Consider the following 24,768-nt stretch of genomic DNA (forward strand, 5'->3'; position numbering starts at 1 on the left):
GCTGCTACTAATGAAACTTTGTCCCCTGACGCGTTCACGTGCTTCACGTCTGCCGCTCGGCTCGGTCTCCGCAGAGCTTCTTATAGTACTCATTTATCAACCAGGAAAATTACAGTTGCAAAAGTGCTCAGTAGGCTTCATGCGGGCGTTTTCGCGAGCCGGCCCGAGCTTAGCGGGCAGCTGACTGCAACGGAATCCCGCTCGGCCTTGTCCACTCAACTTCCCTTTCCACTCGCTTACATCACCACCGACGTGCCTAGACCTCGTTCCGCGCGTGCAGAAGTGATGTTCGCTGGGGACATACAACCAGGCGCCTCGGTCAGCATCCACAGATCAAACGGCTGACACGCCAGACAACCTGACGACTGGACCCCGCCCCCTTCACGTCGTCGCACACGTCCCGGGTACCACGGGTAGCAATGGCAGCGCATCTTGACTTCGACTTCGGCGGCATACCTGGTTTAGCCGCATCAATGCCCGCCCTGCCGGAGCAGCCCCAGCTCCAGGCGTCTTCTTCGTCCGCAAAACAGCCCATCCCGTTGGCCTGCGTCGCCTGCCGGTCCAAGCATCTGAAGTGCAGTGGCGGCGAGCCGTGCTCCAGATGCGCCACCGATGGAAGCGAGTGCAGCTACATCAAGTCTCGCAGGGTGAGATGATGCTTTCTCCTTCAGTCTTGTTTTGACAATGTTCATACTCGAATAATGAAGGGCGTTGCGCTTGATTACGTGGATAGCGCTAACGATCGCCGCAGGGGTACAAAGGCCCGAGGAAGAGGACTGCTGGTGACCAGATGGGCAGGCCTTCGCCAAGGGAGCCGCGTCCGGATCAACCGGGTATGTCCTCTACACATGAAACATGCATATCGTGCTCGTTTCATCCGGGTTCTGACCACGATTCATAGCATGTACGGCTGGGCTTGCGGCGACTGCGGGTATCTCAGCCAGCCCTCCCGAGCAACAGCATGAGCAATCGCCGTCCTTCCCAGCCCTAGAGGTGCTCACAGGAAGCGATCAATCGCCATCATCAGACCAGTTCAACAGTTTCGCATTTCAATCTGCCGATGGGATGGCTGTCGGTGCGCAGAGCCAGGTCACCATGGCTCCGAAGCTGGTGGGGCATCTGCTGGGCGACTGCAGCAGCCTCTCGAACATGGTGTGCGGCGCTTTCTTCACCTTCTTCGCTCCAGCGCACCCATTCTTGATGCCCCGCAGCTATTTGCTTGACTTTCTGTGCAATGGCGGCACCAAGCGCCAACCTCATCTTGAGATGGCGATCCAGTTCATTGGATCATGCTACGTGCCCCAGGCGTCACCCCAGCTATTAGAGGAGGCGCTTCGCCATACTCTGTTCCAGCAGGGCCTGCCGAGAGACAGCTTCATGGTTCAGGCGCTACTGCTCTATGCCATCGGGCTCAAGGCCAATGACAGATCGATCATGGCAGACGAGATGCTGTCGAAGGCCATCGAAATCGCGCTCGCCATCGGCATGAATGATCGCGATTTTGCAATCCGCAACGGCTGCGGCAACCGTGTGCTAGAAGAGAGTTGGAGGCGGACGTGGTGGGAGCTGTATATCGCTGATGGCTTTTTTGCTGGTGTCAGCCAGCGCACAAATTTCCGGCTAAGGGACGTTCAGACTGACGTTCCTCTACCGTGCGAGGAGGATGAGTACGGTTCAGGGGTGAGTTTCCGGTCTTGCTCAACCTTCAGCTTTTGCTCACAAGCGTTCCCTAGTACATCCCTCTGTCAAAGACGCTCGAGGAGTACGATGACTCTGCTTTTGCGGAAGACGATGTTGAGTACTCGTCATTTGCCTACCGGATTGACTCCGTTCGAAATTTAGGCAGGGTATTGGCCGTATCAAGCGAAGATGTCCTTGATTTCCGCGCAATCGAGTGTGCCGACTCACATCTTGTGAATTGGTCGTTACACCTTCCAAACAGCAAAAGGGAGCCTATCTCCCACGACGGCCAGCTCGACCACATGATCTTCCAAGCGCACATGATAACAGATGCGTAAGAGCCCCCCTAAATCTTTACCCCATTTATCCATCCGTCCATCCTTCCATTCGTAGACCGGGCATATTCTTTCTAACTTGCTTCCTTTCGTTTCCCACCCTGCAGGAGCACCATTCTCCTCCACAAACCTCGCTCCACCCTGGACGAGTACCGCTCGGCCGACGAGATCCGCACGTGCGTCAAACAATGCGCGCCGCTGGTGTCGACGCAGTCGCGCGAGACGCACACGGCCAAGTGCACCGAGGCGGCGCGACGGCTGTCGCAGCTGGTGCGCGTGATGCACCCGATCCTGCCGCTCACCAAGCTGACGCCCTTCTTCACCTGCGCCATCGTCATGGCTTCGGTCGTGCACCTCTCCGCCTGGTCGCTCGTCCCGCCCAACGGCGGCAGCAGCGGCACCGCCGGTGGCATCTGCGGCAGTGGCAGCGGCAGCAATAGCAACAACAATAACAACGGTGGCGCCGCCCTCTTGCAGGACTGCTCGTCGTTTTCGTCGTCGGCGGACGCGGTGGCGGCGGGGGTCGTGAGCGGGCCGGATGCCGACGCGGTGTTGAAGGAGCTGATCAGGCTGAGCATGGGCGCTTTGAAGCAGCTGGCGGCGCAGTGGCCGTTGGCGAAGACGGCGGCGGGGCAGGTCAGGGGCGTGGCGGGAGAGCTTTTCAGGGCGAAGAGGGAGGTGAGGAGGCTGTGGAACGAGGTCGCGGCCGAGGATATCTTGAGGATGATCGAGGACGCGGCGAGCGAGAGTGGTGGTAGTGGGAGCGGGGCGAGTGGTGGGGCGTTTGCGGAGGTGGGTGGGTGCGGGGCTGCGTAGTTGTTGTGCTTTTGGGGGGAAGAGTGGTGTGTGGTAATGGTTGGGGAGGGAGAGAGGGGACTTGGCTTCGTATTGTGGCGTTTGGATACGGGTAGAAAGAGACGTTGGCGTTGGTAGGTTGGTCGGGGGTACTCTCTCCGCTTCCATGCAGGTGAACGAACAATCTATAGGAAAGCACGCGACATGAAACATAGGCCGCCGTGTATAAATACTACTCAACCGCTTCTCGAATACCAATCTTCGAGTTATCAGAACTTCAACACAGAAGTTGGAGGTCTAATATAGAACTTGAATGCGGGCACTTCTGTGGCTTCTCTTTTCTTTTCGCTCCGTCCACCTTCGTCCTATGGCGGCGTAGCCTATTCCCCTCGACAAGCCGATTGCAGTTACTACGCCCCAGCATAATGCAGTGTTGATGCTACGCAGCAACTTTGATTCGTGATGATGCGTGATCCGCAGGAATCAACGACGGAGGCGCAGTCAATGCAAAGCAGAGTCCATGACGAGTCGGGGTCGGGAGCGGGTTGACGAAAAACAAAAACAGTCGACCCATGCGGTTGTGCCTGAGACATCTGATCGCATATTCTCTGAGGTCTTTGGGAGGCGAAAGGGGATCTGGGTGGATGGAATGCAGCTGTAGTTTTATAGAGTGGAAGCAGGGGTGCAAGGTCGCGGACAGATGATCACGGGGTATTGTGAGCGGCGGAACGTCACGAGGGTTGATCGCAATGATTGAGCCGCAGGGTCTAAGCAGGTGCGCGGGTGCGAGAGTCGGGGCGGGTGCGGGGGGTCGTGGAAGGTCAAAAGCGGTCAAGTTTCTCATGTCTTATTCTTTGCTTTTTCGAAACGAGGCTATTGATTTGCGAACCTTTCGTTAGGCCACGGAGTGTCATGGTTCACTGGCGCTGTGCCCCTTCGAACCTTCGAACCCCATTTGTGGAGCAAAGTGTCTAGTGAGTGAAGATCATCGTTTGCAATTGAGTTCGTCGTGGTGAATGGCAGCATTGTACGGTTTTGCTGGTCTTACTTATCTCAACGTAATGATAGTGAGTATCTTTATGTAGCACGGTTGAGGTAGGAGGCAAGATTTGCTTCAAATAGAGGCAGGGAGTCGTACTTTTAGCGGCAGCAGGCGCCCAGTGTGGGTAGCTGCGCCGCAATCATATTTGTTAGTCAAATTGACCTCAGTGAAGTGCTCGACTGTAAGCATGGGTAGAAGTTGAAGCGGAGATCGTCTTTTAAGTAACGAGTTTCGCTAGACAGATCTGCTGGTCGATCGATCTCCATGCAAAGCGGATCTTCGGAGTCCTAAGCAGCACATGATGCCGTCGTAGTCGGGTCACGGCCTGGTTGGTTGTGGCGCATTTCAACCCAAATGTTCACCTGTGCTTCTACTTAAAGGCTTTGTTGATCCTCGGCTGACATGAGAACTGTGTAGACCAGCGATCGAGCTGTTTAACACACAAAACTCAAGGGACCTGTACTTTTTGGCGTCTGGGCCTGAAGATAAATCTATATTTAGTTTATAAGACCGGGAGGCGGTAGTATCTTAGAAAATGAAAATGGAGCCCTACATCATTCGTATCTAATGGTACTTCCGATTTTACGCTTCCAAAGGCGAAGTGGCTCACATATTCAAGGGGCATTTATGCTTACCTGGGAAGGTCTTAGCATTCCATCGTTACTATCATAATTCTCCTCAACCAACAATGAGATAAACGGGAAGTGGTGTCTCCCATACCAAAAATTACATCAATGCAAGTTGAGGCGAAAACAGTAATGCTTCGTCCATACCAGCCCGTTTTGAAATGTGTCTTAGTAAATAAATAATACTGCATTAGTCACTGCCAATATGGCCTCAAAAAGAGAACATCGCTTGACTTGCACGCACTACACCAGCTTCCTTCTCTTTATGGAAAGGTTGCCTGGGGTTGTTTCCAACTTTCCCACGGGTAAACCTTGATGAGACTCATCGTCCGTCTTCACTGCTGAGAGCTCTCATTGTATACATACAGTATCCCAACCGTAGACGATTCTTGCTGAAAAAATCGTTGCAGGTAAGTGTGTTGAACGCCAAGTCTTCGGCCACCTAGCCAAAAGTGACAAACAGGAAGATGATGAGTCAAGCACGCAATGGTTCGTAATGATCCACCCTTGGCTTTCTAGGAGCCATGGTCTTCAGCCTTAAGTACTGCCATGGAGCCCTCATAAGGAATCTCCGAAGAGTTTCATCGAAGTTGATGTGCAGCCGCGTGCTCAAAAGAAATGAGTACCACGTACGTAGGTGCCGTCAAACCCGCATGACGAAGCCATGTGCCTTGTGAAGGTCCTTCAAAACACGTGGATGCTACAGCGTATCTGCCAACCGGATTTTCTTGGGATTCCATTAACTATAATATATCGTTTTCTAGCGGCAGATTACTTTCAAGCTCGGCACTGCGGGTTGAGCAGCAGTCACTGTAAGCTGAAATAAGTATACCGCATTATTTTGCCATCACGTTGTCGTCCGAACTGGCTCTATATAGTTCGTGTCACAAGCTCTCGGCGTCTTAGAAAACCGGGTGAGTGCGCCTCACGATGTACATGGGAAGTGGAAAATCATGGTTACGCGCAGATGCTGCACCGCAATATACACACATCATAAACCGAATGGCCGGGCGATTGGCTCGTAGAAGGATGCGAAAGCACCTGGCTGCCATGACAGGAATGCATGTTCTGGCGAGCCAAACTGGAGCAGAGTACGTGCGGAGTAGACGCATTACTATCTCTATTTCATTTGAATGAGGGGCTCGGTAACAGTCAAGCTGGGTGTTGAGTCTTTTATAGCATAAAACACAAGACTTCCCGCGGAGCTCAGGTTAGGATAATTCTCATTGAACGGGGCACACGTGCAGTTTGGCTCTTCACTTGCAGCACAGGATGGAACATGACGATGGTCTGTCAGGCGACGGTGTTTAGGCAAGTGATTTAGTTTTAAGACACAGCCCCTAAACCTCGAATGCCGCCTTTCCGCTCATACTGAGTTCCATGGCCAAGCTTCCGATGAGGATGGACAGGGCTTGAATCTGCACTTGGTGTTACCTTAACTTCTGCCATAAAGCCACGCGAAAGTCACTGGATTTGAATATGAACTCCAGATGTGAAGGATAGCATCATGAGACGATGTGATGCATCATGAGACGATGTGGGTGCTTGGCTCCGATTTCCGTAGTTGATGATCGCCATTGGGGTTGTCGCCGAAATCCTGGGAAACCTGAACGAGAAGAAGCCAACTAATCTGAGACTGCAAAGGGCCGGAAAGTCGCTGCCGATGTCTAGACGATTTGCTGCAAAGGAGTAGAAAAGTATCAGTTTGCAGAACCAACGACAACCGTCAGGCCTCTTTTAAAGTCTACGTTATACACACGTCCCCTTGCCTCATCACCTGCTCAACTTCCCAGCTTCCACCCGACCTCACATCATCTGCACCTCCAACAAACACCTCCGCACCCCAGTCCCCTCGCCCATCTCCACCCCACTATTCTCCACCTCGGCCACCACCGCGCCCCTCGCCGCCGCCTCCTCCTTGAACGCATCGACGCCGCCACCGACACCAAAGTACACGCGCTTGGCAGCCACCATGGCCTTGCCCAGGCGCACCCTGCGCAGCAAGCCAACGCAGGCATCGGCGAAGGCGGTCAGGGCGGCGGGGCTGTAGATGGTCTCGGAGGCGAGGATGAGCGTGTTCATCTGGTCCGAGGACGGCACGAGGGAGAGGAAGGAGGGGGCGGGGACCCAGGAGCCGGAGACGAGGGTCAGGGTGAGGGGGTTGGCGGCGAGGGCGTCCTGGAAGGCGGCGAGGAGGGCCGGGGTGAGGTAGAGGTCGCCGTGGCCCTCGCCATCGTCGTTGTGGAACGGGTTGGGGGTTTCGGGAGTGAAGAGCGGCGAGTCGGCGGGGAGGGTCGAGGCCCAGGTCAGGATGAGGTTGGGGAGGGTGACGAGGCGCAGGACGGAGGCGTTGTAGTCGGCGAGGGTGAAGTAGAGGGGGAGGGATTGGGTGAGGGCGTAGTGGAAGAGGACGAGGGTGGGGATGGCGGTGCCGCAGCCCAGCTAGGCGGCGAAGGACTAGGTCAGGCACGTGATTGCGGATGAAGCGGGTTGGCTCTTGCTTACCTCGATGACATGGTCGACGCGGCAGAGGTCGTCGAGGTCTTTGCGCGGACCGCGATCGAGGAGAAGTTTTGCGAGGTCGATGGAGCATTCCCACGTCTTGAAGCCGCCTTCGTAGACGTTGGTCCGGATGTCGGATTCGTCCAAGCCGGTCATGGGCTCTGGGTCGGAACCATCGTCTTCCGCCATCAGCTGCACGCGGACGTCGAAGAGCTCGCGGCGCGGTAGGCTGAGCTTCTTGCCGCTCGGCGCCTCGACTTCCTGGGTTGCATAGGATATCTTGTCCGGTAGGCTTTGCAGCTGAGGAACAGAGTCAGTGTCGACATGCTAAAACGGGCTGAAGCGGCGAATTAGAGCGAAAAGGGAAGGTAGAAATGAAATAGGTCGAAGACTGTTTTGCACGAAAATGGCGCATATTGCAGAAAGCAGTAAACATACCAACTCGGCCACACTATGGGTCTGGGCTGGAACATGAGGCTGTGCAGAGGCGGCTGCGGCCGTGGGAGCCACGGCAGGGGCACCCTGGTCTACATCGGCATCAACCTCTATATCGTCGCCTGAAAAGCCAAAACTGAATGGTTGCGCCATGGTGAGTGTTGAGGTGCGGAGCTGACCAGGCCGGCGAATCTTTTTTCGGAACCGAGAGGGGGACCGTGGAGAAAGTGGTTGCCGGTCGTCTCAACTGCATACTATGTACTAAACGTCGCTTCTTTAATTCCTCTACAATTCAAACCATGCAACCAGACGGGCAACACGCTGCTTGGAGACATGACCTGAGCTAAGAAAGTATCCTTGCCATTAGGCATCGTTGTAGTCGTCAGCCACAGCGCCGCCACGGACTTAAGGGCGTCCCCGCCTGTATCCTACCTCCGGACTGGTCTGTTCCCCGACCATTCATGCGAAGCTTTTCGTCCACCACCTAAAACTCCACGACAATGACACATGATCCCAGACTCCCAGCCTCAAAATTCCGGATTAGTTAATTTCCGGATTTGTATAGCACCACACTTGTGACTTGGCCAGAACAGGAAATAACGCGAGCAATGCCAAAAGTATATAAGTTTGCAGCCTTCTTTCTGTATATTGTTCATTTCAACTCATCACTACTGAATCAACCAAATCATGACTTCTACCTTTGCCCCGTACAGCTCTCTCTTTGAGAACCCCCAGGGTCCTGGAGATGCGCGGCCTACAGCTCTCAAGGTCGTCGAAGACGAGGGCCGTGTGAACAACATGACGGACAAGGTCATGTTGGTCACCGGCTGCTCCTCTGGCATCGGCATCGAAACCGCGAGGGCTCTGCACGCCACGGGCGCCACACTGTTCATGCACGTGCGTGACCTCAAGAAAGGCGAGGCCGTGGTCAAAGACATCCTCGCCACCAGTCCCGGCAAGGGCAAGATCGAGCTCCTCCGCTTCGACCTGGACTCGCTCGACTCGGTGCGCGCCGGTGCCGCCGAGTTCCTGAAGAAGAGCGACAAGCTCAACGTGCTCGTCAACAACGCTGGTAATCCGCACCCCCCGTCACTTCAATCGCAACCTTCCCGCTAACACACCTCCTGGCAGGCGTCATGGCCACGCCCGAAGGCAAGACGATCGACGGCTTCGAGACGCAGTGGGCCGTCTGCCACCTCTCGCACTTCCTCCTGACCAACCTGCTCCTGCCCACCCTCCTCGCCTCCAGCACGCCCTCGTTCGCCTCGCGCGTCGTCAACGTCAGCAGCACCGGCCACCGCTTCGCGCGGCCCAACCTCGACGACGTCAACTTCGCCACGACGCCCTACGAGCCGTGGCTCGCCTACTCCAACGCCAAGTCGGCCAACATCTGGACCGCCAACGCCCTCGAGCGCCGCTACGGCGCCCGCGGCCTGCACGCCCTGTCGCTGCACCCGGGCGGCATCTCCACCGGCCTGCAGGTCCACCTCGACCCGGCCCTCGTCGCGTCGTGGAGCAACCCCGAGATCCTGCGCACCACCCTCAGCCCCGCCCAGGGCGCTGCCACCCAGGTCTGGGCTGCTATCGGAAAAGCCTGGGAGGGCCGCGGCGGCAAGTATCTCGAGGACGTGCAGCTGCAGGAGAAGCAGGCTGCCATGTCTGGGAATATGGCTGAGAAGGGGTATGCCCCCTGGGCGTTTGACGAGGAGAGCGAGGAGAAGTGTTGGAAGATTAGTAAAGAGATGGTCGGCTTGAAGGAGGATGTTTGAGTTTCTTCGTAGGGAGGGAGGGGAAACGGTGTGCGGTGCCGTTTCGAGGGACTTTGTACTCCCATGATGTGTGGGACTGTACTACGCAGAAAGACGCCACTCAAAGGAGAATACGAAGTCAGATTGAAACGGTGGATCGGGCTGCTTGAATCTGACATTATTCTTTCTATTATAGGTCTTAGTGAACGTTAAGCGGTAGGGTGCAGATGACAGGGCTGAAAGGCTGGACGTGGTTACTCGAATGAGCGTACTCACTTCGCGGAATCTCACATGTTCCCCAGTAGCATTCCAATGGTGCCGAAGATGCCGTGTGTTTTCGTTTTATGGCAAGGATATCTCCGACTAAGCATGCTGTTCGGAACATCCATCTTACATCTAAAGTGGCACATATTTTCTTTTAAGAAATAAAGGGAGAGGAAGCTTCTTAGCGGATCGGAAATATTATCTAAAGCAGTTTCGTTTTTTCAATAGCAAGGCTGCAATTTGTAGATTGAAGTGAAAGCAGACCAATCACAGGGTGGCGCACCATCAACCTCGATTACCACAGATCAACGCCACATAGGTAAGTGCCGCACTAGCTCCAAACTAAAGACGAACTGCATGGTTGAGCTTCCGCGTAAATAGAAACGAATACCTTTGGGTTTTTGCTGACGACTTAGTCTTTCCCTGGCTACCATCTTTGCTAATGGAGCCGACACGAATCATACGACTGGGGTGGTGCAGATCCGCTGTGCTTACATCCTCACTATCAACACAAAGTGGCGCCTCTCTTCGTGATACATCATCACAATACAGCTCGAGCTTTGAATTCTAGTGGGCCAGCGCGAAATTGAGAAGCATTAGTCTCTGCAAATCAACTTGGCTATCCGTGATAAAGGAATATCAGCTTTCGCGGATACTCAAAATAAGTTTAAATCGACCACCTCGTATAAATATAGAGATATAAGCTAAATTTAGTAGTTTTAAAGATCCTTTCAGCACCGCGAGCATCATGAAAACAGCGACCCGAAACACTTGGTAGATTTACATTTACTGTAATTGTGTTGCGTGTCTCATACCAGCTGTTTTGGACTGCAGTGAAATCGGAAAAAGGGGCCTTAATCACTGCGGACGGCTGCCTTCAGGATGACACGGTTGAGGCTATGCCGAGAACCTTTTGGAGAGAGACACCCGGCATCTTTGCTGGGCGCAGCCGTCAGGCTAGGCGAGCCACGGAGGATATTTCAGGGGATTTGTGGCAAAGCCAAAAGGATTCAGAGATCCTAATTCCGAACGATACATGTTTGGTTTCGGGAGCTGTTGGTATCAGCTGAGCAGGAAGCGGAAGTACAAACCGAGACATGTTCACAGCCCTACTCGTGCAACAGCCGGTGGCCCAAGACCGCTTAACTATATGCTTAACCACGATCGAGTCAACCACGTGGGGATCACGCTGTCAACACGCAAGGCTTGTATCATTGCGGGGAAGCCACCTCTCGATGCTACGTGCCAATGAGGTAAGCGGCATCGACTCAGCTTGCCGATTTGAACTGATGTCATAAGCGCTAGAAGGTTGACGACGACGGTAACCATCGCATGGGATTCCCAAAAGGGAAAAATGGAGCTAAAGCGGTAGCACGGCGCCGGGGGCCCGACACGGGCCGAGTGATAGCTCTGTCAGCCCGCCTTCAGGCACGTCCAGGGGTGGTCAACTCGGGTCCTGTGGGGGTGGTCACCGGGAACCCCTTCGTGCGAAGGCGCCCAACATATGCAATAGAGTTCGGCCGAACTATATTCATTTCTCTTGGCTTTAGATGGGAAACAAGCTCATGTCAAAAAGCAATGCCGGTCGACGGATGTGGCAGAGTGAGGTATATAAAGACTGTCGAGATATGAAGGCTGGTACTGCTTGAACTTGACCAACATCTTCTCTACCAACTCGCACTCAAGCACTACCACAATCATCGAAATGGCATCCGAGCAGCGTGTTACTGTTGGCATCATTGGCGGCGGCCCGGCTGGCCTGACGCTCGCCAACATGCTCGAGCAATCTGGAATCTCGTACACTCTCTTTGAAGCTCGCGATGACATTGCTCCCCCAGAGGGAGCCAGTCTCGGCTTGATGCCGAATGGTCTGCGCATTCTTGATCAGATCGGACTCATTGACGAGGTTGAAGAGTACGCAGTCGCACACGATTACTGGGAGCTGCGTGACGGCAACGGCACCCTCTACAACACTTTGCACGCAATGAGGTCCTACCCGGATATGTGAGTGCAAACCCCCTCCAAACAAGTCTACAAATTGTGCTAATTCAAATGCAAGCCTTGGCTACGGAGGATACTTCATGGAGAGACAGCGGGTCCTCGAGATCCTCTACGAGGGCGTCAAGGACAAAACCCGCATCCTCACGGGCAAGACGGTGTGCTCGGTGCAGAGCAGCAGCAGTCACGCCACCATCACCACGACCGACGGCGACCAGGTCAAGTGCGACTTCCTAGTGGGCGCCGACGGCATTCGGAGTCTTGTGCGGCGGGAAATCGAGGGTGCGCTGCCGCAGCTCCACCAGACACCTGACAGTACGTCGAGAATCCTGCCAACATGCTGCAGGCCAACCATATGCATGATAAGCTTGCTCATGCTGACCACTGCTGCAGACTTCGCTACCAAATACGGCTGCGTGTACGGCATCTCCAACGCGCTGCCGCAGATCAACCCGGGGCGAGCCTTCACCATCCACCAATCCGGCGCGTCGGTCCTGATCTTCTCGGGCGCGGGCGGGACCATGTACTGGTTTCTCTTCGTCGATCTGCACGAGACCATCGGCTTCGATGCGGCCAAGAGGAAGTACACGGACGACGATCTCCAGGCGGCCTACGCCCTCGTGGCCGACGCGACCGTCACGCCGGGGGTCAAGTTCTCCGACGTCTTCGGCGCCAAGCGCGTCGCCGTCATGACGGGACTGGAGGAGGGTGTTGCCGACGTGTGGTGCTGGGACCGCATGCTGCTGCTGGGTGACTCAGCGCACAAGGTAAAACAACAACAACACCACCACCTGCAAAGTGATGCACAGGATGTTCGCTGACAAGGCCGACAACCGAAACAACAGATGACCCCTCACGCCGCCATGGGCGCCATGCAAGCCATGGAATCCGCCGCGTGCTTCACCAGCCTCCTGCTCGCCCTGCGCGCGTCGCACCCGGACTTCTTCAGCTGCCCCGAAACCAGCAGCAGCACCGCCGTCCCGCAGTCCGACGTCGAGCAGCTGCTGGCCACCTACCAGCAGCGCCGCCACGCCCGCGCCGCCAGCGTCGTCAACGGCGCCCACTTCCACTGCGAGACGCAGCTCAAGGTCGCCACCCCCATGACTGACCAGTTCTACCAGCGCCTGCCGCACCTCACCAACGAGCTGTGGCTGAACATGACCCTCGACAGCCTGTGCCGCGCCGACATGCTCGAGGGCTGGCCCGAGGAGCGCAACAGCGCCCGCGTGAACCGCTACACCGAGTCGTCGCGCCGCTTCCTCGAGGGCATGGCCAGGAAGAAGGAGGCCATGGCGGCGGCGGCGGCGGCCAAGGCTGCTGCGGCTGCGGCTGCGGCGCAGCAGAGCGCCGGGAACGGCGTTGGTGGAGCCGTTGTGGCAGAGCAGCCCGAGAAGCGGGCTGAGATGGTGTCAACGGCCGCTTGAATCAGTTTTTACTTTTTCCTTTTCGTCTTCCTCTTTCGGGTTTTCCGGGGGCGGTGGTGGGGCGTTCGCTGTTGTTTCACATATGTACAAGCCCCTCCTTATAGCTCTCTAATACCTTGTATTCCGCACTTAGCAATGAATCCATGACGTCAGTTTGCATCGCTTCCCACCGCGCCGGGTGTCGCTCTAGCCAAGATTGTTGTGACCCCTGATTTCCAGGCACTGCGCGTGCTGATACGGCCAAGTGTGCGTGTGGGGGCGGCGTCCGTCGCCACAGGACATGCCAGAGGCCATGACGCACATTGCGGGTGGCCGTGGACTGGCCCTTCGTATTCTGCATTGTCCGGTGAAAGCAGCAGCCAACCAGTCAGATGCAGTAAGCCGCAGGGTACGGAACTCCCCGCGGCTGCACGTACCTGCATGCGACATGCTTACCAGCATAACCATATACAACCACGTAGCTTCGGACAATCCTACGGCTGTAACAACGTTATGCACCCATTCCCCGACCTCCGAGACGCCGTCGTGTGGAATTCTCGTTCACAGCCTTGCTGCACCTCGGGACTGGCCTGCAGAAACTTTTGCAATGCACATCCGTAGCTCTCCTCCCTCAACCGGTCCTTGGCCTTGGTGTGCGGAAATCAAGCATTGGTGGTGAAAGCTTCCGGCCTCTTCTAAAACCGTCTAGCTGCAGCCCCGTCAGCTCCCTCAGTCCACCTCAGTTACACGCGAAAACAATACTTCTCTGACAGCATTCAGGCCGGCAAGTCGTCGGTGATAACAATCGCCGACTGACGAGGTTGCATCTGCTACCGTTACTAGAATCGGAATCTCTGCGCAAGCCACTTTGATTCCGACCTCACCTCAACTGCACTCATGACTCTTGACCGAGTGCAGTAGACTCGGAGAGGCATTAACATCCCATGTACTTCACGGGCGCTAGGAGTAAGCGCTTCGAGCATCCTGCCCCGTTATCTCTCAAAACGTACCATATTCTCGCATGTGGCGTCCACTTACCTTCCTTGAGCAAAGTATTTCAAATAGCCCTTTCGTCCGTCCGTTTCTGGCAGGGCTATACATGTGGGTTCGTGCGCTAAAAATACCAAGTAGCTCAACCGGAGTACCACCATCTCCCAGCCCTACACCTTGCTTTTTTCTTCTTCAACAGACAGCAGCACGCTGACTTACATGGTGTGCTTCAATCCTGGCTTGCGCAGATGCATCTTACGCTGTGCGAGTCTGCACCGCAGCAGCCTGGACGGGGTAACGATAGCCAATGTTACAGATTGAGCGAGTATGTGATCATTTGATAGAGGTCCCGGCTTCCTGCATACAAGACCCGACCACTCATGTGGACCCGTTTCAGCCTCGACCAAGAAAGGGTGGCGTTACTAGAGAATTGCTCTTAGCAAGTCCAGCAGCCCACCTTGAAAATCTCTCTCTCTTTCGTACATACCATTGCCATGCCGTGCCGCCCTTGAATTTTCCCCAACGAGTAATGGAAGCCGAAGGATATGTCGCCAACATTCTCTGAGGAAAGAAAAGCCGAATTCGCCAAAAGTCCTGAATCAAAAGGGCCAAACCCAACCGCGCCGCTCCCGCCACCGGGGTGTGGTATAGCTAAACAAAACGAAAGTGAAGAAAGTACTTCCTATCTCTACACCAGGAATACTAAACATGGTTCTCTTCTAAAAGAAGCAAAAACGAAACGTAGAAGAGAATTTGCTAAATGTCGCAATAACAACAGCCGTCAATGCAGAATGCCAACCGTTCAAACCGTAAAAACATAACCCATATCCCACTTTTCATCCCTCCCGTATGTGCGTGCCTGCCTGTAAGCTGTCCCCCCAATCTAGATTTGCGCCGTGCCGCAAAGATCATTTCGCTCCAGTCGAAAACAACAAAAAACAAAGACAACAAATTCGACAGCCGCCACAAAACGGAAGACGGGAACGAAAAAGAAGGCAGAAACGAAGTAAAACCCATAATTCTACAATTCCTCCTCTTTGATGACAACTTGCAAAAAGGCTCCACCATACAACAATCTTTAATTCTCTCCCTCCTCTTCATCATCGTCATCATCCTTCTTAAACCTCCCCGCCAACTCCTCAATCTTCGGCACCAGTTCCGGAATCCTAAACGGCTTGCTCACCACATCATCCATCCCCGCCGCCATCAGCTGAGCAATCTGCTCCGCCCGCGCATTCGCCGTCACGGCGATGATGGGCACGTGCCGGATGAGCTTCCCGGCCTCCTCCCACTCCCTGATCGTCCGCGTGCACGCCAAGCCGTCCATGACCGGCATCTCCTGATCCATGAGCACGACCGACAGCTCCAACAACGAAGACGTCTCGCTGCTGGACGCGGCGCGGTAGTAGTACGTCGAGTTGCAGAGCTGGTCCAGGCACTCGCCGCCGTGGTTGGCCACGTGCACCGTGAAGCCCTGGTTCTTGAGCTGCTTCTGCAGCACCTTCTGGTTGACCAGGTTGTCCTCGACGATGAGCACCGTGATGTCCTTCCGGTCACGGATCTGCTGGCCATGACTTCTTTGGTTACTACTACCACCACCGCTATTCGCTACGCCGCCAGCGCCGCTCGTGGGCCGGCTTGGCACGGGGGCCGCAAAGTCCCTGGTCTTGATGATGGGGTCCTGCGTGCGCTTGCCGCGCGGGTCGCTGGGCGCGCGCGACAGGCTGACCGGTAGTTGCTCGACTGGATCGGCGGGCGGGCTGCTGCGCCGCGCTTTGACGTAGAAAGCAAAGGTGCTGCCTTTACCCGCTTCGGATGATACACCAATCTCGCCGCCCTGGAGTTCGGTAAGCTCACGGGAAATGAAGAGACCGAGACCGGATCCGCCGTATTGGACGTGCGTGCGGGGTGAGGCTTGGGAGAAACGGAGGAAGAGGAGCTTCTTCTCTTCTTCGTTGAGACCGCGGCCCGTGTCCTGCACGGCAAAATGTACGTAGATATCGTCGCCTGTCCCCCAGTCTGGGCCCTGTGTCATGTCTACTCTCTTTGAACGCGTCGGAAAGTAGTTGACGAGTCTGTTATCCAAAAGAGAAAACTTGGTCGTCGATGCTGCGATGGTTACTTTGATCGTCCGCCTGGCCTCGGTCGTGGTAAATTTGATGGCGTTAGTTGTCAGGTTGATTAGCACCTGCAACACACGTGAGGGATCCAGTCTGACCCAATCAACGCCCAGCCGACTGAAAGACTCATCCACTATAAACTCCATTTGAATGTCGGCCGTCTGCAATTCTCCCTCAAACATTTTTAGCGCTCGTTGAACAACAGTCAAAGGCTGAACATCGACAGGTGTGACGAGAAGCATGGCAGAATCGAGCTTGCTCAAAGTGAGTACGTCATCCACGATACGCTTCTGATGCTGTGCGCAGAGGGCGATCGTTTGAGCCGCATCGATGCTGTTAGTGACGAGCTCCTCGTCGATCACCTTTGATCCGCTTTGTTTGAAGTCGAGGAGAGAGGTTGAGATTTCGTCGGCGCATTGCAAAATGGCGCTGAGAGGGTTTCTCATTTCATGAGACGTAATATCGATGAAATTCTCCTGTTGCCGTTTAAGCTCGACAGCCTCTTCCATTTTCCTCTTCTGGAAGCCCTCGGCCCATTTCTGCTGGCTAATGTTTGTAATCGTGCCGAAAACACTCTTGAGAGTGCCTTGTAAGTTCTTCTCCGGGTAGGCGCTGAATAGGACCCAAGTGTCGGTCGAGTTGCCGTTTTTATCTTCCCACGGCGCCTTGAAGCGGAATTCTGCCGTAACGGCTTCGGTCTTGTCAACCAAAGTATGCCAGAGGGAGGTGACCATCTGCTGATCCTCAGGTTTGACCGCGTCTATCCATCGATCCGTGCTAGCCGTGTCCTTGTGCACTCGGGATATCTCATACCAAGTGTCGTTGCAGTAAATGATGTGGCCCTCCGAATTGGCGATGAAGAGGCCGGCGGGAGAAAACTCGGCCATACGGGTGAACCTTGTCTCGCTGTCTCTTGCTTCCTGGGTCCGAGCGGCCAGCTGTTCCGACAGCTCCATCCGATCCAGCGCGGCCAGTTTCGCAGCTCTTTGACCCCGGCGAATCTCCTCCTCAAAAAGAACGACAGAGGCCAGAGACGTGGCCAGCTGTCTGCTCAGGAGCTGAACAAATAAATTGTAGTCGTCATCGTAGGGCCGTCGGGGATTCACGCCAAGGACCAAAAATCCTAGGATCGACTCTCCAGTAGTCGGATGTATGGGACAGACCACAACAGACTGGACGGGATCGTCGAAGCCACGGCCCCCAATCCCTTCCATCATCTCTGAGGGCAAATCACCACTTCCAATTTCCAGTAAAACAGGCTTATCCGTCTTCATTACCTCCCGTAGTACAGGCGCAAACCCATCCATGCTCGTCTTTAACTCCAGTTGATCTGGTGCGCACTTGTGCCCCGACGGTACACCCATTGATCCTTCCAACAAACATTGCTTGGTGCCGAAAACGCTGCTCGAGTGCATGGATGAAGAATCGCTGTCGGAATCGTCCATGACCGAGTATAGGAGGACGAATGGCGTGTCGTATTCGTTGCTTGCTAGCGCTTTCATAACCTGGCTCCAGAAAGATTTAACGTCACGGGCAACGGCGGTTCGCTCGCCCACTTCGCGAAGGGTCAGCATCCGTCTCTCGGCGATTTTTCGTCGAGTCTTCTCAAACGCCGGATTGTAGAGTCCCATGACGGTCCCGTCACCCCCAATCATTGGGATTATCGCCCACGAAAAGTAAGTCTCCTCGAGATAATTGCTTCGCTTGATGAAGAGACAATCATCGTCCTGAGAGGGGCAAGTTAACACTCACCAGCTCAAATGGACCATTCGCTACAAAACTCACCTTCATTGTGGCTTGGCCGGTGGTCTTGGCACTGGCGAAAACATCTTTAACGTCGTCCCAAATTTCTGCCCAAGCATCTCTGTAGCTTTGGCCCATTAAAGTGGGGTGCTTCTGTCCGGCGAGTAATATGTATGCTTCGTTGTATATTGCTACAAGGTCGTCTCCCCAGTACATAGCTGCAGGGTGTGGACTAGCCATGATCAAATTACACATTTGTCGCAAGTCAGCAGACCAGAACTCAATTGGACCTAACGGGGTTGATGCCCAGTCGATACTGCGAGCAAACTGAATGTGCTTGGGGAGGTCGGAGTCGATTGGTAGGCGGGTCCAGTCGAAGAAGCCAATCTCTTTCCTGGAATTCGGGTCATTACTGTACTCAAATGAATCAACGTTGCCGGCAACAGCAGCGCGGAGAACGCACTCGTTTGATATCGAGGGGTGGGAGACAATGGAGGATGCATCTGAGGTGGTTCCAAAGAGGCGTCCGGTCAGGCCGGCTGGGGTTTGCGGGATGTCGGCGGGCTCCACGGTGGTGGTCACGGTGGTTGCGGTCGTCATAGTTTCTGCGGTATGGGGCGTAACGGGTCTCTCGTCCGGTGGAGGGCCCGGAGCGAGGCCGAAGTAGTCGGTTGCATCCGACTCGGTGCTCGGCAGTACCAGGCCTTCGGTATCAGCAGGACCAAGCTTTTCCCCCCTTGAAAAGCGCTCTTCAGACGTGGGCTGCGGCACCGCCACAGAGCTCGGGAGAGACGAAGTCGAGGTGGACGTGGGCGAGGCAGCATAATTTCCACTCACAACGCGATACTTCTTCCGGATGGTGTATATGGTCCACGACAGGCCGCCGTAGAGCATGCCGGGAATGCAGACGTCCAAGGACTCGCCGTGCACAACGGCACTCAAGACCCATGTCTTGAACTGGGTATAAGCTTTGAAAGTGGCTGAATCCTGGGAATCATGCACAATCCTGCCGCTCACGAGGTCGAGGAGGCCGATGCTCGCGCGCAGAGCAGAATTGGCAAAAATCACAGCCAGGTAGCCGGCGCCGTAGTTTGCGGGCTCGCCCAGGTCGACGATGAAAGTAGGGCGTCCATCCTGCTCCAGCAGCTCTCCAATGCCTATGTTGCTGAGGGCGCGAGGCACATCGGCCTTGTCGCGAATTTCGGGGGATCCGGGAGGCAGGCTGGAGCGATCGACGGAGGTGCGGGTCGAAGGGCTCGAGCCAGCATAAGTGCCGCGCGCAAGGGTTACTGTCTTGATGCCGCTTTCCTCGCGTGCATTGCTTAACATCCTCGCGGCGGCCTCGGAGCTCGAGAAACGAGCAGGCAAGGGCGGGCGCGCGCGCTTGGTGTGGGAGAAGAAGAGCGGCGAGGTGGGCTGCTGCTGGCGGTCGAGGGACGGGAGGGGCAGGCGATCGAAGGAATCGAGGGTGTGGCGCGAGCGCTTCTGGAGCTTGCGGCGCTTGTGCAGAGGCTCGCTATGGGAGTGCTTGTGAGTGGGGCCCTGCTGTGGAAACAGGCGCTTCTCAGCAGGTTTCGAAGGAGCGACAAACGAATCAGCGACTGACGTGCGGCGCGACGGCGGATTGACGGGTCCGGAGGGGGGCTCTGGATCAGTGGCATGCAGCCATGCGGGAGCGGGTTTGGCAAAGGTCGGGCGGTGGGCGGGCGCAGGATGGCGCTGTGGCTCGGGGCTGGAGGAGAGTCGGGCGTCGCGGGGCAGTCCTGTGAAGATTGACGGCGGATCAATCATGAAGTCGCGGTGGAGGAGGACAAGGGCAGGGTCGCATGCCTCCGCGCGGGCACCAAGCAGGCTGCTGCGTCTCGAGGCAGAGCAGAGGAAGAGGCGGCTGAAGTGGGCGTGGAGCCGTCTAGCGCGGTTAGCATCAGCTAGTCTGGAGGAGACAGCGCAGCAGGGGTGCCGCGTGCGCGGGCGGGCCAGATGATGCGGTGGCGGACAGATGGTGGAGCGGGCGGCAGGCGGGCTCGAGACGGGCTCGTGAGGGCGGGTTGGGCGACTGAGAGGACGGACGCCGCGGAGGCGCTTTCTGGCAGGCTGGCGCACCGGGCGCTGGGCAGGACCGTGGGTTTTGGGAGCTCGGCTGGGTGGGCGATCGACGCTGGATACTCCAGATGGATCTGCACAGAGTCGCGATCCAGACCTGCCCTTGCCACTCCAGGTCGTCAGCCGCGCCCGCCTGCAGCTACCACTCGTCTCGTCCCGCGCCATGCTTTTTCCGGCCGTGCCGTGCATAACCTACAAGAGCCGGCGAGCCATCAGCCCGCCTTGCGAGCCGCCCTCCGCACCAGAGCCAACCGTCGCGCGCCAAAACACCTCCCGCCCGCCTCGCCAAAACACCTCCCGCTCGCCGCGCCAAGCCACCTCCTGCTCGGCCATCTCCCGCCCGTCACCACCACACCTGGATCCGCCGTGTCTTTGACTCGATCCTGTCTCGCGGCAGTCACTCCCGCGACCTGCGTCATCTCCAACCATCTGCATTTAGACCTGTGTGACCCCGGGTTGTCCCAAATGCTCACCATGCTCTTCCTCTCGAGCGCATTGTTTGGCCCGCCGCAAGCGGTGCTCGGCGCCCTCTCTCTTTCTTTCTTTTCACCTTCTCTTGGCACCGTCCTGCGCCAAAGAAGATGACCGCATGGAGTCCGTCTTCTTGGAGACAATGCCCACAATGGATACTGCAAACGGTTTGTTCATGTCTTTGACGCCCGTGTTGATTTCATCCATGTGTCTCCCCCCTGTCTCTCCTTCCACCGCGACCCTCTCGTGAGAACAATTCCATCATGGTCAAAAGAAACGACGCCCTCACCAATGTCAATCAGAACCCTATACAACGTGACGACGAAGGCGGCCTAGAACCACGGCACGATGCAGCAAACCTCGACGACTTTAGCAAAGATGCAATCATTCAGGAGCTTAATAGAGTCCAGGATGGCCATGGTGTGCCGCGGACTCCAGCTGTCATCAAGAAAGATGCCGTTGCACAGCTCCTAGGTCCGTTGTACGACCCATGTTTACCAGCCCTACGCAGTCGGTGTAGAGACCTTGGGCTTGCTGAAGACAGATCTGCCTACGCGCTAAGAAGAGCCCTGGATAGAAGGCACCATGAGGATCAACATATTCCCGTATCTCAGCTCTGGCGGCCAGAGGACCTTCGCGAGCTCTGCAAATTCCGCGGGCTCAGCCGCGTGCATGACCACGCTTCTCTCCTGTACCGGCTATTGAGATACGAACTCCAAGCTGCGCAGGATCGGCATCAGCAAAATAATCGATGTGAGCTGGACTGGCGCTTGATCCACTATCAAGACCCATCGTATTTCCCTGCTCCTTTGCCACCGGATTTGGAAGGTAATTTTGAATCTTCGTTCTCTACTTCATGCTAACCAAACGCAGCTACTTACCGGATGCTGCATCCCCACCGCCAGTATGCACTGTGGTCCGAGGACTACATCGGCGATGGCAACCCTCCTTTTGTTGGGCCTACGACACCGCAAGAGGCGATGGAAGTCGGCTTGGAGAACAGGCTCGTCTTGTGCGATTTTGAAGGCCACCTAGGTGAATGGTGGGACCAGCTTCTCCCGTTGGACGGCCTTCGGCGTGTGCAATGGAGAGGAATGAAGACCTTGTTCCGATCATTCGCAATGGCCTTCTTCGGACACGAAAACGAGTGGCGTACAGTCCAGACAGCGGTGCAGACCCTTTGGTCTCATGCAATGGACGTGAGACACGCCCTCGTTCCTGGGTCCGGACAAATCAATGAGTTGGCACGCCGTCGGAGGCTGCTATACGAACGCTTGGATGCTTCCACAAGACGCCAGGGCGAGCGCGGACGGCTTCTGGACCAGCTATTCGACTGGAGGGTCGAAGGTACCATGGAAATGGTGCAGCTTCTGGCTGATGCTTTTGATGTGGAAATACTCGTTCACATTCCACACCTTCCACCTCCGACCGGTCCTGAAGGGGCGTCTATAGGATGGAAAGTTTTAAGTCGAGGAATTCCGTCGAACCGCGGCCAAATCAACCTGGTCAACTACTCCTCAATTAATCGATGGACAGTAGCTCGGAATACCTCATCCGAGGGGACACCGAGAGCGTTCAAGTATACCGCCCATTTGAGCATAGACCGTACGAACTATTTCCACCGTCGTCCAGTGCTGGAGGACCCCTTTTTACCGAGTGCACTTCCCAGGAATGACTCTTCAGCGGATGACCATCGCCCGAACTATATCCTAGAAATGCCGAATCGCAACGGGGCTCCTAGTGATCAGACTCAGCGCAGTGATTCGAGCGAGGCTAGCGATCAGACTCAGCGCCGCGATCCGAGCGAGGATCTCTATTTCACGGGGGGCACAGATCGTCTGACCACACCAGAAGACTATCTCTTGATCCAGAGGGTCAGGCATGAAGCCGAGGAGCTAGAGAATACGCACCGTAGTACCAACACTGCAGCAGAGAATACGCATCATAGAACCAACACTGCAGTAGAGAGTACGCACCGTAGAAACAACACTGCAGCAATCTCTAGAGATCATTCAAGTAGTCAAATTTCCGGGATACAAAATATCGGTCGCGGCCTTGAGAGGGATATTCAGAATAGGATCCGTGACGGAATACTCCGGGAAAGAGAACTAAGTTTGTCCAACAGCGCGCAGCTTCAAGGATTCCGATTTCACCCAGAAATCAAATTCCGACAATATCGCACCAGGGGTACCGGCGGCGCCTGTTTACTCCGAGCGTTTGCTCAAGCATATTTTGGTACTCAAACTGCCTGGAGGCGTGTTTCTCGTGATGCAGAGCGTATCATTGGGCTTGCTGGACTGGTTCCTGACGCTCAACATGACCCCGAGATTCAACTCTCAAGAAACCACCTTTATAACAGAATGGACCATGAATCGCGCAGGAATGGCTGGGGTAGCTTGCTACAACAAGCAAGAGGTCAGGAGTTTGGGACCGATGCCATAGTACAGGTACTGGCTGACGTGTACGGCGTCGAAATATTTATGCATTCGCCGTCTATCGACTTTAACAGTCCTAGGGACAACACTTGGTCCCTAATTATCAGAGGCGATGGCCGCCCGATCAGGGACCACCAGGTCCACTTGGTAAACTACCCAGAGCTGCAACATTGGAATTGCCTAAGACCTCGCAACGGTGCCAGGTATACGAACCATCAGGCCGTCAGGGGGTATGAACGGCTCCAGCTGCGAGGAAACTATGTCGAGAATAATTTGGAGATTGCATCACAATTGCAAAGAGTCGAGGGCAGAAGTGGCCGCGGGCCCAATTACCAACTATCAGCTGGCACAGCAGTGGATGATGATGAGGAGAGCGATAACGATTTCAACTACCCACTTAGCGATGACGCACTTGATGAGTCGTCATCTTCAAGCTCCTCCACCTCTCGCCACAGCAAGCGTCGCCGCAGCGATTCTGATTCCGGATCCTCCTCTCCTCCCAATGACAGCAAGCGCCAACGCTCGTCATCCCAGAGCAGCTCAAATGGCGGCGAACGCCCGCTAGTACAAGGTCCTCTCGGTAATCCTTTTGATCTGGCAACTATTGCCCAGGATATGCGCAGGCTGATGGAGATGCCGATACAAAGCTGTCTTAGCAATCGAGTAGATCTGATTAGTCGGTCGCCATACCCCGACCTGTCCAGAGCATTTCGTGGTCTGACACCCGAGGAAGAGGCAATCATGAGGAGAGAGTTCGACAATACACTGCATAGGATGATACGGGATTACATAGCGGAGAGCATGGAAAATTACAGAAGGACCCAAAACCCGACACCGGCCCAGGAGGGTGCACTAGAACATGTTCTGAGGGAGAGGTGGGGAGTGAGGGATTTGCCGATTCCGGGCTATGGTTTTAGACCACCACCGGATGACACTGGCGGTAATATGACGCCCCTGGAGCGGTTGTGGCTGAGGATAAGGGTTGCGATTTACGAGAGAGTAATACAGGGGAGGATGGACGAGGTCATGGGGGTGGAGAGAGAGCGAGAAGAGCTGGGGGAGCTGTTAGAATGCAGAGTAGATGAATTGTTGCGGCAGATTAGGGAGCTATCGGAGGATGGAAGAATTGAGAGACCACAGCCGCAGAGGAGGCCAGCGAGGACGACCGCAGACGAGCAGGGAGATGGTTCTGAGGACAGCGAGGAAACATCCTCATCATCACTGTCGTCCGGCAGTCAGGACGTGGGACCTACGCAGGAATTGGACGACTCGTTGCCCCCGGTACAGCCGCTGCCGCCCTCGCCCTCATTCCCGGCGTTATCTCCACCATTGTCGCCGTCGCACTCGTCCTCGTCACTGCGGTTGTCGCCAGCAAGCCCGTATGCAGGAGCAGAGACGGCACCGGAAACACAACAGACCGATGAGTCGGGATCAGATGAATCGAGTTCAGACGATTCGGGCTCAGACGATTCGATCTCAGACGATTCGGGATCATGGCATACACATCAGCGAACTGCTCCGGGTGCGTCACCTACGTATGGGTCCAGCCAACCTGCTCGTGAGACACCCGAGACTCAATCTTCACAACGTACGAGCCGCGGAACGGACCTTAGTGACATTGAGGAGGGCCTGGCCGCTTTGGAATCGCCGACTGAGAGAGGTCGTGGTGGTCGTTCGCGCGCGAACTGGCGAGGACGGGGAAGAGGACGGGCAAGGGGGCGCGGTAGAGGAGGACGCGGGAGAGGACGCGGAAGAGGACGCGGAAGAGGACGCGGAAGAGGACGCGGAGGGAGATGAGGAGCGTGGAGTATATTGTTGATCAAATTATTGAAAGAAGGCAGTTATTGTAGCTACGGGTAGGCTATTAGCGAAAGGATGAGATTCACGAGAGAGAGCGTAATAACTGTGGAGTGCATTTGATCATAACGTACTGTTTTGCCGGAGTAATTTGCGATGTCTCTTTTTTTTTTTTTTTGAAAAAAATACTTTTCATCCCTTTTGACTTCGTCAGGGACCAATGTCGAAGGGGTCAATGAATTTTCTGCCGCCAATCATGGCATTGAAGATCGCAAACAACG

General features: G+C 55.5%; 6 protein-coding genes across 6 annotated transcripts; 4 read left to right on the forward strand and 2 right to left on the reverse strand.

The window, feature by feature from the left end:
• Positions 1 to 473: 473 nt before the first annotated feature.
• LTHEOB_7644 (C6 zinc finger domain-containing protein) lies at positions 474 to 2,831 on the forward strand (the record flags this gene model as incomplete). Its single annotated transcript, XM_035517033.1, has 5 exons — positions 474 to 647; positions 752 to 833; positions 902 to 1,680; positions 1,734 to 2,014; positions 2,123 to 2,831. 5 exons carry the CDS (start codon positions 474 to 476, stop codon positions 2,829 to 2,831), a joined length of 2,025 nt encoding a protein of 674 aa, XP_035371153.1.
• A 3,453-nt stretch (positions 2,832 to 6,284) lies between these two features.
• Positions 6,285 to 7,568, reverse strand: LTHEOB_7645 (S-adenosylmethionine-dependent methyltransferase-like protein; the record flags this gene model as incomplete). Its single annotated transcript, XM_035517034.1, has 3 exons — positions 6,285 to 6,920; positions 6,984 to 7,280; positions 7,419 to 7,568. 3 exons carry the CDS (start codon positions 7,566 to 7,568, stop codon positions 6,285 to 6,287), a joined length of 1,083 nt encoding a protein of 360 aa, XP_035371154.1.
• A 534-nt stretch (positions 7,569 to 8,102) lies between these two features.
• Positions 8,103 to 9,184, forward strand: LTHEOB_7646 (Short-chain dehydrogenase; the record flags this gene model as incomplete). Its single annotated transcript, XM_035517035.1, has 2 exons — positions 8,103 to 8,487; positions 8,547 to 9,184. 2 exons carry the CDS (start codon positions 8,103 to 8,105, stop codon positions 9,182 to 9,184), a joined length of 1,023 nt encoding a protein of 340 aa, XP_035371155.1.
• Positions 9,185 to 11,132: 1,948 nt separating this feature from the next.
• Positions 11,133 to 12,849, forward strand: LTHEOB_7647 (FAD binding domain containing protein; the record flags this gene model as incomplete). Its single annotated transcript, XM_035517036.1, has 4 exons — positions 11,133 to 11,431; positions 11,487 to 11,740; positions 11,819 to 12,192; positions 12,271 to 12,849. 4 exons carry the CDS (start codon positions 11,133 to 11,135, stop codon positions 12,847 to 12,849), a joined length of 1,506 nt encoding a protein of 501 aa, XP_035371156.1.
• Positions 12,850 to 14,896: 2,047 nt separating this feature from the next.
• Positions 14,897 to 19,472, reverse strand: LTHEOB_7648 (PAS domain-containing protein; the record flags this gene model as incomplete). The annotated part of the gene is made up of 2 exons (XM_035517037.1): positions 14,897 to 17,665; positions 17,724 to 19,472. The coding sequence occupies 2 exons, from the start codon at positions 19,470 to 19,472 to the stop codon at positions 14,897 to 14,899; spliced, it is 4,518 nt and encodes a 1,505-aa protein (XP_035371157.1).
• A 1,046-nt stretch (positions 19,473 to 20,518) lies between these two features.
• Positions 20,519 to 22,697, forward strand: LTHEOB_7649 (uncharacterized protein; the record flags this gene model as incomplete). The annotated part of the gene is made up of 3 exons (XM_035517038.1): positions 20,519 to 20,729; positions 21,129 to 22,223; positions 22,381 to 22,697. The coding sequence occupies 3 exons, from the start codon at positions 20,519 to 20,521 to the stop codon at positions 22,695 to 22,697; spliced, it is 1,623 nt and encodes a 540-aa protein (XP_035371158.1).
• Positions 22,698 to 24,768: the final 2,071 nt, after the last annotated feature.

Source organism: Lasiodiplodia theobromae, assembly GCF_012971845.1.
Source record: "Lasiodiplodia theobromae strain AM2As chromosome Unknown scaffold_23, whole genome shotgun sequence".
Classification (NCBI taxonomy): domain Eukaryota; kingdom Fungi; phylum Ascomycota; class Dothideomycetes; order Botryosphaeriales; family Botryosphaeriaceae; genus Lasiodiplodia; species Lasiodiplodia theobromae.